We start from the raw sequence: 12,609 nt of genomic DNA on the forward strand, positions 1-12,609 counted from the left end.
TTGGCTCAGAGGTAGGGACACTACCTTTGTTCCATAAGGACCCTGGACTTCCATTTATAACTTCCATTTAAATACTGAGATCATGCAAGACTGATGGTGAACTCATTAATTCACTACTTTTACTAACCATTGATTTCTCCACATTTGGTCGTTGTTGTTTTCTACTTGTCTTTAGTCCTTTAATGTCTGCCTCCAGCTTAGCCAACACTAGGGTTACAAACATCAGGATACTGCACCAATAAATCAAAATTTGCGGAAGTTTTTTTTTTAAATGTACATTTTTATCAACGGTTCCCAATTTCAAGCTTCCATGTGTACTTCATCTAGGTTGTGATCTTGTACCTAATCCCTTGGATTTTTTCTCTCCTCCTTCACCAGTCCTCAGACTTTAGTTGCATGTCCAAGCTAATGAGCAGGTTTTTTTCTTGACTATTTTAAGAAACTGGCTCTGTACAATCAGAAGTGCTTATTTCCCTTAAAGTATGCTTTCTAATGTTTTCAGTTGCTTTAACTCAATCACACCAATTTTGGTGCTACAGGTTCACAGGAGCTGCCAATTTGTCAATCTGCAGCACGTGGACTTTCAACTGGTTGAAAATTGTGGTTTTAATGTCTCTTACAGACTGATTAAAGTATTCTTAATTCAATTTGTTCACCTTGCAAAATGGATGGTGAGAACCATGATGTTAATGAATGAAGATAAATGGAAGATTTTAAAGTTAGTTTTTAGGATAGCAAAGAGAATAGGAGCTAGTAAAGAAGAGCGAATGTATAAAATGAGATGGCCAGTTTAGAAATAAATTTAAATTTTCTAACTGATCTAAATTATATTTCACACTTAATTTTGTAGTCTTTTGCTAATGATATTGTAACAAGGATAGAATGGACACTATGTAGCTTTGCAAAAGGAAAAAAGAACTGTGGATGTTGGAAATCAGAAACAATGTTAACTCTGCTTTGTCTCCACAAATGCTGCCAAACCTGCTGAGTTTTAACAACAATTTCTGTTGATTGAGTAGTTTTGATTTTGGAAACATTTTGCCACATCGCTTGAGCTGAACACTGAATAGTGGAACAAGGACATGTCATTTCCTAGGCTCTGCTGGTAGACTAAGGCAAAAGGAAAATGCAATTCAAAATCACCGACATTACACTCACCTAGATTTAAACTTGGTTTGCCCCGAAGAAGCAATTTTAAACATTCTACTTTATCGAACATGCAGCAGTAATGTACAGCAGTGTTTCCTTTTGCAGTTGGCTTGTCCAGATTACCACTATATATGAAAATAAATGATAAGAAAATACCGATACAAATTATTTTGTTTTATCAAATAAATAAGTCTGAATAAGAATAGTAAGTTTGTGGATGATACAAAATTAGGAGGTATCGTTGATAGCAAGAAAAATCAATTATCAAAAATTACAGAGGGATCTTGATCAAATGGGGAAGTGGGCTGAAGAGTGGCAAATGCAATTCAATACAGGTAAGTGTGAGGTGTTGCACATTGGAAAGTCAAACCAAGGCAGGACTTACACAGTAAATGGTAAGGTCCTGAGGAGTGTGGTGAAACAGAGGGACCTAGGAGTACTAGTACATAGTTCGTTGAAAGCAGCGTCACAGACAGACAGGGTGGTGAAGGTGGTATAAAGCATGCTGACCTTCATCGGTCGAGGCATTGAGTATAGGAGTTGGGATGTTATGTTACAGGTGTATTAGTCGTTGCTGAGGCCGCACTTGAAGTATTGTGAACAATTTTGGTCACCCTGTTATAAGGGAGGCATAGTTAACCCGGAAAGTGTGCAAAGAACATTTGTGACGATGTTACCAGGACTAGTAGGCCTGAGTTATAGGGACAGGTTGGCCAGGATAGGACTTTATTCCTTGGAACATAGGAGAATAAGGGGTGATCTTACTGAAGCGTATAAAATCATGAGGGGCATAGATAGGACAAATGCATATAGTCTTTCTCTAGGGATGGGGAATTGAAAACTAGACGGCATAGGTTTAAGGTGAGAGGGGAAAGATTTAAGGAGGACTTCAGGGGCAACTTCTTCACGCAGAGAGTGGTGCATGTATGGAATGGGCTGCCAGAGAAAGTGGTTGAGGCAGGTACAATACCAACATTTAAAAAGCATTTGGATAGGTACATGGATGGGAAGGATTTAGAGGGATATGGACCAAATGCAGGCAATTGGAACTAGCTGTGGGCACCATTGTCAGCATGGACCAGTTTGGGCCTAAGGGCTTGTTTCCATGCTGTATTACTCTATGAATGTCATATACATTGAGATACCACAATTCTATTGTTCAATTTTCAAAGTGACTAAATGATGTAGGGATGCACTTTCCTTGGTTTCCTTTCTCTCTTACAATCTCCTCTCACTATACAACTTCCCTGATAGAATGCTCAAGGTCCCTACACCTGGGACTGTTCAACACTGAAATTTTTAATACTGCTCTATAATCTGACACTGAAAGTGACATTGGGACAGACATAGTCTTAAATTTAGTAATTTCTGTGGGAAGTCTCTTCAACAAAGTATGACTAAGAACAGTTTAGTCACCACCTGTGGAATCAAGGGTACATATCTGCATCACACCACTCTATTGGATGTTAGCACGCTATACTTCAATACTTGTGTGAAAAATAACAAAGACTAGATATAGCAAAGTCATGTGAAATTAACTAACAATTTTTGCATTAACCTGGCTTAAACTGCTGAACTACATAATCACGTGAATGTTAAATGGAGAGCAGCACATAACATCCTTAGTTTATTGAAATGAGAAAAATTGTACAGCATTAATGAATATAGAAAATCCAATCTCAAGAGTTTAGGAATGGTTGAAGAAACTGGGACTGAATTTTACCAGAAATTGTCTCATTAACTACACACCATGTCTCAATGGCACCCCACTTATCTTATCTTTCCTCATGCTAGAGGCAGAGAAACGTAGCATGGCCTGGACTCGCAGAACTGTTGCATTTTTAAAGCCTAGATATGCAGCTGATTAAGTGCTACCAGCCACACAGGTGCCAGCCACATGTTACACTTCACAGTGCATGTAGTGAGAGGGGAACCAAATAAAAACGCTATTCAGGGTGGCATAGATCACACAGCTGACACATCATTGCAAATACAAGTGCACATTTATTGCCATTTGAGGACCAAACTATTGTTACTATCTTTAGCCTCATCCCATCATAGAATTCTGTATAAGTTGGCAATATTCTTTCCTCAATGTCCAGTATAGTCTAACATCTATTATTCTATGTGGGACTATCACATTCTAGAAAGCCTGCAGATAGTTGAAAACCTTCACTTTTATTCAGCAACAGCAAAAGAAAAGAAAGAACAAATATAAGCTGCATTTGCTTCTCCGATCAAAAAGAGACTGCTTGCTTTGCGACCAGCATCAAAATCACTGTCAATGAGCAATCACTTCGCCAGCTCACAACTATTTGTAACGAGTACCAATTAAGTCATGCCTGTCTTGTTGCACAGACACTCCACTGCTGTATAATGGTGAAGGTGATGATCCTCTTGCTGTTTCTTCAACTATGAGACAGCTGCCGTTTTCTAGCTCTTCAGTGTCCTCTATATCCCTTCTTTGCTCCAGATAAGCACAGTGCTGAATGTTAGAATTATGTGGCACACTCCGTTTGTGATGTGCTGCAGGAGTTCCCAGAACTATCCAACCATCTGAACATCATCTCCAGCAAGCCTATCATCTACTCGTTAATGGCCCTGGTTGAAGAATGGGCAGCATGTTATCTATGATCAGCATCAGACAGGGTGTAGCATAATGGAATCACCAGCTAAAGCTGTAAAGGATAACCTTTGTCTCCTTGTAAAGCATCCAGCCCTGGAAACAAAGCAGGAACATGAGAATCCTCAATAGACTATTAATCCAGAAACTCAGATAATGTTCTGGGGAACCGGGTTTGAATCCTGCCACAGCACGTGGTGGAATTTGCATTCAAAATATATCTGTGAGTAAAAGTCTAATAATGACAATGAAACCACTGCAGGCTGTTAGAAAAGATTCTGGACCTACAGCAATGTAGTGAACTCTCAACTGCTGAAATGGTCTAGCCAGCCATTCAGTTGTAACAGGTCTCAACAAAGAAATAAAACTGGATGCACTACCTGGCATCAACCTAAGCATCAGAAATGACAATGGCATAAACAGTACTGACCCTACAAAATCCTCCTTACTAACATCTGGGGGCTAGCACCAAAGTTAGGAGAACTGTCTCACAGACTAGTCAAGCAACAGTCTGAAATATTCTCACAGAGGCATAGCTTACAGACGTCTCAGACACTGCCATCACTATCCCAGGATATATCCCACCAGCAGGACTAGCCTGGCAGAGATAGTGGGACAGTGGCATACTTTTGGGAGGAAGTTGCCCTGGGAGTCCTCAACATCTCATGGCATCAAACATGAACAAGGAAATCTCCATATTATTAACATGTACCATCTTCCCTCGGCTAATAACTCTGTGCTCCACCATGGTGAATGACACTTGGAGAAAACATTGAGGGTGGCAAGGGCGCAGAATGTCCTGTTGGAAGGAGGATTTCAATGCCCACCACAAAGAGTGGCTCAAAAGCAGGACTACTGATTGAACTGATCAGGACCTGGACACTGCAGGACCTGACCGAGGACACTGCAGCTACACTGGATTTATGTTAAGTCATGAAAGAATCAAAATAAAAGGGAGAAACATACTTGACCTCACCAAGCTGCATGCCACAGATACATTACAGCATTGATAAAAGAATGACCGCTGCATAGTCCTTGTGGAGACGATCCCTCTTTCAAACTGATAACACATTACATCATGTTGTGGGCACTATCACGTGCTAAGTGGGACAGATTTTGGGCAGATCTAGCAACTTAAGACTGAGTATCATGAGACATTGTGGGCCATCTGCAGCAGCAGTGGAATCAGACCCAACACAATTGGCAACCTCATGCCCTGCATATCGCCCATTCAACATGCAGCTTCAGCTGGCAGTTTGGAAAGCAACTGCAATGTCAGTATTCGTTTCAAGAGGGGTAGAATACAAGAGCAAGCATGTAATACTGTAATACTGAGGCTGTATAAGGCTCTTGTCAGACTGCATTTAGAATATTGTGAGCAGTTTTGGATCCTGTATCTAAGGATGGATGTGCTGGCCTTGGAAGGAGTCAGGAGGAGGTTTACAAGAATGATCCCAGTGTTGAAGGGCTCGTCATATGAAGAGCAGCAGAGGATTCAGTCTGCACTCAATGGAGTTTAGAAGAATGAGGGCAGATCTGATTGAAACTTACAGATTACTGACAGGCCTGGATACAGTGGACATGAAGAGAGTGGGAGAGACTAGGACCGAAAGGCACAGCCTCCAAACGAGGGGATGACCCTTTAGAACTGAGATGAGGAGGAATTTCTTCGGCTAGAGAGTGGTGTGTCTATGGAACTCATTGCCGCAGAAGGCTGTGGAGGCCAAGTCATTGTGTGTCTTTAAGACAGACAAAGATAGGTTCTTGATTAGTAAGGGGATCAAAGGTAATTAGAAGAAGACAGGAGAATTGGGTTGAAAAACATCAGCCATGATTGAATAGCAGAAAAGACTCGATAGGCCGAAATGCCTAATACTGTTCCAACATCTTATGATGTAATGCCAAGTGCAGCATCTGGCATATCTAAAAATGAGGTGTCAACTTGGATGAAGTTACAAAACAGGACTACTTGTGTACCAAACAGTTTAAAGCAGCAAGTGACAGACAGAGCTAGGTGAGCCCACAACCAGTGGATCAGATCTAAGCTCTGCAATTGTGTCATATCCGGTTGGTGGATGGTGGTGGACTGTCAAACTCCTCACTGGAGGAAGAGGCTCCACAAACAGCCCTATCTTTTGCACATCACTGCAAAAGATAACGCTGAAGCATTCGCAACAATCTTCAGCTACAGGGGACGAATGAATCATCATGGCCTCCTCCAGTGGCTTCCCCAGCAACACAGATACTAGTCCAACTAATTCAATTCACTTCACGTTGATATCAAGAAACGGTTGGAGGCACTGGATATTGCAAAGGCTATGGCCTTGCCAACATTCCGGTAACACGACTCAAGACCTGTGTCCCAGAACTTGCCATACACCTAGCTAATCTGTTCCAGTATGGCTACAACACTGTTATCTACCTAAGAATGTGGATAATTGCCCAGATATGTCCTGTACAGAAAAGGTACGACAAATCCAATCGCCAATTATCATCCCATTAGACTATTCTGGATCAAGAGTCAAGTGATTGAAGGTATCACCAATAGCAGTGTCAAACAGCAGCTGCACAACAAAAACCTGCTCACGGATGCCCTGTTTGGGTTCCACTAGGGTCACTCAGCTCCGGACGTAATTTTATACTTGGCTCAAACATGGACAAGAGAGCTGAATTCCAAAGGTGAGGTCAGAGTGCTAGCCCTTGACTGAATATGGTTCTAGCAAAACTGAAGTTAATCACAATCGGGGGAAAACTCTGTTAGTTCGAGTCATACCTGGCACATAGGATGATGGTTGTGTTTTCTGGAAGTCAGTCAACTCAACTCCTTGACATCTCTGCAGAGTTCCTCACGGTAGTGTTTGAAGTCCAACCATTTTCAGCTGCTTCATCAATGAGGTTCCCTCCATCATAAGGTCAGAAGTGGGATGCTCGTCGATGATTGCACAAGGTTCAGCACAGCTCTTCACATACTGATGCAGTCTGAGTCAAAATGCAGCAAAACCTGGATAACATCCAGGCTTGGGCTGACAAGTGGCAAGTAACATTCTTCCCACATGAATGCCGGGTGATGACCATCTTCAATAAGAGACATTCAAATCCACACGTGATATTCAATGACATTGCCATCAATGAATCCCCCACTATCAGCATCTTTGTGATTACCATTGACCAGAAATCCAACTTGACTTGCCATAAACATACAACAGCCTTAAGAGCAGGCCAGAGGCTCAGAATACTGTGGCAGGTTACTCACCTCCTGCCTCTGAAGCCTGTCCACTATCTACAAGGCACAAGTCATGAGTGCAGTGGAATTCTCCCCACTTGCCTGGGTGGGTGACATTCCAACAACACCTAAGAAGCTTGATACTGCCCAGGACAAGGCAGCCTGCTTGACTGGCACCACATTCATAAACACCCACTCCCTCCACCACTGACGCTCAGCAGGAGCAATGTGTAATATCTACCAAGATGCACTGCAGAATTCGCCAAAGATCCTCAGACAACACTTTCCAACCACGACTAATTCCATCTAGAAGGGCAAGGGCAGCAGATTCATGCCCTGGAATTCCCTCTGCTAACAGCATTGTGGGTTTACCTGCAGCACATGGACTGCAGCGGTTCAAGAAGGCAGCTCACCACCATTTTCTCAAGGGCAGCTAGGGACAGGCAATAAATGCTGGCCCCGCCAGCAACATGTCCCTCAAATGAATAAAAAAAAGTAGCACAGACTTCCAAAATGTGGCATCAATAAACACAGATGACTTGTAAATTGATGGAATGGATTCCATTTCTGTTCATGAAGTTAGCCATATTATGTTCCCAATGTGACAAATGTACAGTTTCAAAGTTATACAAATGGCCCTTTGGCCCATCAAGTTTATACAGCCAAAAATATACTACTACTTACACTAGTCCCACTTTCCTGCAGTAGGCCATAGCTTGAATGTTGTGACACTTCAAGTGCTCATCTAAGTACTTTTTAAAAGTTGAGGTTTCCTGCCTCAACTACCCTCCAATTCTGCCCCCTTATTATTCCCCCGCCCCCAACTATGTGGAATAGCTGCTTTCTATTTACTGTATCCGTGCTCCTCACAATCTGTCAGGTTCTCCAGCAACCTTCTCTGCTCCAAAGAAAACAACCTGAGCTTATCGAGCCTCTCTCTGCAGCTGAAATGCTTCATTCCAGGCAATCTCATGGTGGATCTTGTTTGCACCCCTCCAGTGCAACTGCATTCTTCCTATAGTGACCAGAACTGCATACATTACTTTGCTGTGGCCTAATCAAAGTTTTGTACGGCTCCAACATGACCTGCCTGCTCTTATAATGTTTGCTATGACTGATAACTGCAAGTGCCTTTATTTAACTACCCAATTAACATTTCCTGCCACCTTCAGCAATCTGTGCACAAGCACCCCAAGATCCAAAGCGCATCACCTTGCATTGATCAGGGTTAAATTCCACCTGCCACTGATCTGCCCATCAGCCAAACTGTTGATATCTTCCTGAAACCTTACACTTTCCTTGTCACTGTCAACCAGCCAGCCAATCTTTGTCATGGCGCCCTGCAACTGGCGGAAGCAGCTACATTGCTAAAACCTACTGCCTGGCAGCAGCACTCACTTTGTAGTGGATAAATGAGGTGAAGTGGTGTAACCTGGCACAAATTGCATCAGTAACAGCCTTAATATATTTGTGGGTTGAGGATTGCGTGATGCCGCACAAGCCTCTGTTAAGCCCTGTTGACTTTCATTAAGTTACCCTCCAGGGTTGACCGTGGCTCACTCTGTTGATCAATTTCAACGGACATCCCTGACTGTTGACAAGCCAGACTCCTAACTGATTTCTGTGCAGCTCCGGACTGACTTACTGTGACCTTTTGGAATACCACCACCTGTAATTTTCCCCTCTAAGCCACACACCATCGTGACTTAGAATAATATTACTGTTACTTTATTTACGGGTCAAAATCCTAGAACTTAACTACACAGACACCACAAGGTCTACAGCAATTCAGAACACAGCTCCCCACTCTCTTCTCAAGGGCAACAGGCATGGGCCAAGTTGCCCACAGCTCATGAACAAATATTAAATAAAAATCACAAAGTATGTGTACTATGTGCGATGCCAAAGCTTGCAAAATAACTAATATGATCAAGATGAGTTAAAAGATGATATTGAATATTAATAGTAAACACTTGCATTTGACATTGAGTGATTTCTTACCTATTCTGTACAAGAAAGTCAACTAGGTGGAGAGAGGTTCGGTCAGCAGTTCGAACAGCTAGGTGAAGTACTGTTTCCCCTGGTTCCTGTTTGTTAAATAAACAACTGTATTAACTGTACATAGTGAAAATTATGACAATTCATCTCATAACCAAAAATTATGACTCCTGGTATTGCCATATATAGCACACATTTTAGTATGATGATTACTGCTTGACAATGACTGAGAAAGCAAAACTGCATTTTGACCTATATTTCTGGGGATGTTTCACTTATGGTTATAACACCAACCTACTTCAAATGCTAGAATAGATAGCAAGATTGTTGCCAAGATGTACCAGGCCAGGGGTACATGCGAAGATCAAGTCTGGAGACTTTGTCTGGAAATGGTAGAGGACACAGAAAACAAGAAATATTACATGGACATAAGATTCAGTCCATAAAGGACCAGGATATAAGGGAAACCAAAAGAACTGCGGATGATGTAAATCAAAAATAAAAACAGAAGTTGCTGGAAAAGCTCAGCAGGTCCGGCAGCATCTGAAGAGAAATCAGAGTTAATGTTTCAGGTAGGACAACTCTGCCTCAGAACTGATGGTAGCTAGGAAATGTCAGTTTCTATGCGGAGGATAGGGTCGGGGGAGGGGGTAGGGAGTAAACAATAGGTGGGGATAGAGTCCAAAGAGAGAGAACAGTTGGACAGACAAAGGAGTGGAAAATGATCTGGCTAGGAGAGTGAACAGCTGTTAATGGAGGCCGTTAGTGACTAGGAAGAGGTAATGTATATTGGCAGACTATGTGATAACAAGACCTAGTGTGGTTGGAGGCTAGAGCATGGGAGACTTCAGGCCCTATAATTATTGAACTCGATATTGAACCTGGAGGGCTGCAGGGTCCCGGAGTGGAAAAGGTGTTGTTCTTCCAGCTTGTGCTGAGCTTCGCTGAAACACTGCAGCAAGCCCGAGATAGAGACGTTGGTCGGACAACAGGGTGGTATGTTAAAGTGGCAGGCAACTGGAAGCTCAGGGTCTTTTTTGCGGGCAGAACGTAGATGTCCTGTGAAGCAGTCATCTGGTCTATGCTTTGCTTCCCCAATTTAGAAGAGACCACATTGTGAGCAGCGAATGTAGTTTGAACACTAGATTGTTTGAAGTGCAGGTAAAGTGCTGCTTCACCCGGAAGATATGTTTGGGCCCCTGGATACAGAGGAGGGAGGAGGTAAGTAGTCAGGTGTTACACCTTCAGCGGTTGCAGGGGAAGGTGCCATGGGGTTGTGGGGGTGTGTTGGGAGTGAAGGAAGCGTGGACCAGGGTACGCTGGAGGGAATGGTCTCCGCAGAAGGCGGACAAGGGAAGGGACAGTAATATATGTGCAGTGGTGGCATCTCGCTGGAGGTGGTGGAAATGGCGGCTGATGATCTTCTGGATGTGGATGCTGGTGGGATGGTAGGTAAGGACAGGGGGAACCCTACTGCAGTTGTAGGGGGGGGAAGAGAGGGGTTGAGGACACAAGTGCGGGAGATGGGTCGGACCTGATTGAGAGCCCTGTCAACAACGGTGCTGGGGAATCTTCAATAGATAACAAGGTGTAGAGCTGGATGAACACAGCAGGCCATGCAGCATCAGAGGAGCAGGAAAGCTGATGTTTCAGGCCGAGACCCTTCTTCAGAAATGGGGGAGGAGAAGGGGTCCTGAAATAAATAGGGAGAGACGGGGCGGCGGATAGAAGATGGATAGAGGAGAGACACAGGCAGGTCAAAGAGGTGGGGATGAAGCCAGTAAAGGTGAGTGTAGGTGGGGAGTTAGGGAGGGGATAGGTCAGTCCAGGGAGGACGGACAGGTCAAGGGGGTGGGATGAGGCTAGGTAGGAGATGGGGGTGGGGCTTGAGGTGGAAGGAGGGGATAGGTGGGAGAATGGACAGGTTAGGGAGACGGGGACAAACTGGGCTGGTTTTGGGATGCGGTAGGGGGAGGGGAGATTTTGAAGCTTGTGAAGTCCACATTGATACCATTGGGCTGCAGGGTTCCCAAGTGAAATATGAAGTGCTGTTCCTGCAATCTTTGAGTGGCATCGTTGTGGCGCTGCAGGAGGCCCAGGATGGACATGTCATCTGAGGAATGGGAGGGGGAGTTGAAATGGTTTGCAATTGGGAGGTGGAGTTGTTTAGTGCGAACCGAGCGTAGGTGTTCCGCAAAGTGGTCCCCAAGCCTCCTCTACATCTCGGCGATAAAGATGAGGCTTGAGGACCGCTTTGCGGAACACCTACGCTCGGTTCGCACTAAACAACTGCACCTCCCAGTCACGAACCATTTCAACTCCCCATCCCATTCCTCAAACGACATGTCCATCCAATTCCAGATGAGAGAGGGAAGAAGCATCAATGATATCATTGATATATCGGAGAAAGAGTTGTGTGTGGGAGCTGGAATAGGACTGGAACAAGGAATGTTCCATGTACCCCACTTACAGGGATAACTGGGGCCCACGCGTGTACCCATGGCCACCACTCTGAACTGAAGAAAATGAGAGGAATTAAAAGAGAAGCTGTTTAGGGTAAGGACGAGCTCAGCCTATCATGGTAAAATAGAACAAAGTCAGCCTGGCTTCATCAAGGGGATGTCATGCCTGGCAAATCTGTTAGAATTCTTTGAGGAAATAATGAGCAGGTTAGACCAAGGACAGCCAATAGATGTTATCCACTTAGACTTCAAGAAGGCCTTTGACAAGGTTCCACACAGGAGACTGCTGTGTAAGATAATTGGATTGCGTGTCCATGGTAAAGAGGAGGCAGCTGGAGCCTGCAAACCGGAAATTCCGAAACTCGCGTAAAGCATCAGAGGAATTGTGGATGTAAGTGGGCAGGGATCGGACCGGGGAGAAAAGACCAAGTCAAGGTAGGAAGAGATGATCTCTGAAATGAGGTCAGTGACTGTAGCTGATGCAATGGATTGATGTTCCACGGTGGGGTCATGGTCTAGGGGGACCATTCGCTTTGGGATATCCTGATCCATTATTCCTTCACTCCCAACAGCTCCCCCACATCTCACAGCCCCATGGCACCTTCCCCTGCAACCACCGAAGGTGCAACACCTCCCCATTTACATCCTCCCACATCAGTATCCAAGAGCCCAAAAGTACCTTCCAGGTGAAGCAGCACTTTACCTGCACTTCACACAATCTTCAGTTGCTGGAAGAGCTCAGCAGGTCTGCCAGCATCTGTGAAGAAAAGAATCAGAGTTAACATTTCGGGTCCAGTGACTCTTCCACAGAACGTATGGATTCTGAAGAAGGATCACCGGATCTGAAACATTAACTCAGATTTTTTCTTCACAGATACTGCCAGACCTGCTGAGCTTTTCCAGCAACTTCTGTTTTTGTTCCTGATTTACAGAATCTGCAGTTCTTTCCAATTTTTTTCTTCACACAATCTCTCCTATCAGGTTTCCATCATGCCACAGTACCAAAATAACTAAGCCAAGTCAAAAATAACATTATGTGACAAAGATAAACGCTCTCGTCATCCTTCATGACCTGTATGCAGCCTTTGACATGGTCTGGTCTGAGACCTATTAAAATTAATTGTTTCCACTGCATCTCTATGCCAAAGATTTTA

At 43.9% G+C, this 12,609-nt stretch overlaps 1 protein-coding gene across 3 annotated transcripts in view; it reads right to left on the reverse strand.

Moving 5' to 3' along the window:
• The window catches only part of LOC109937727 (arf-GAP with SH3 domain, ANK repeat and PH domain-containing protein 1-like), a 315,453-nt gene that overhangs the window by 48,610 nt on the left and 254,234 nt on the right, over positions 1 to 12,609 (reverse strand). For all 3 annotated transcript variants that reach the window (XM_048595762.1, XM_048595761.1, XM_048595763.1), the window contains 2 exons: positions 8,997 to 9,082; positions 1,159 to 1,274 (listed from right to left, as the gene is read on the reverse strand). In XM_048595762.1, the coding sequence (XP_048451719.1) occupies positions 1,159 to 1,274; positions 8,997 to 9,082 (202 nt within the window). The remainder of the gene's footprint in view (positions 1 to 1,158; positions 1,275 to 8,996; positions 9,083 to 12,609) is intronic.

The sequence above is a fragment of the Rhincodon typus genome, chromosome 4, assembly GCF_021869965.1.
Source record: "Rhincodon typus isolate 14 chromosome 4, sRhiTyp1.1, whole genome shotgun sequence".
In the NCBI taxonomy this organism is placed as follows: domain Eukaryota; kingdom Metazoa; phylum Chordata; class Chondrichthyes; order Orectolobiformes; family Rhincodontidae; genus Rhincodon; species Rhincodon typus.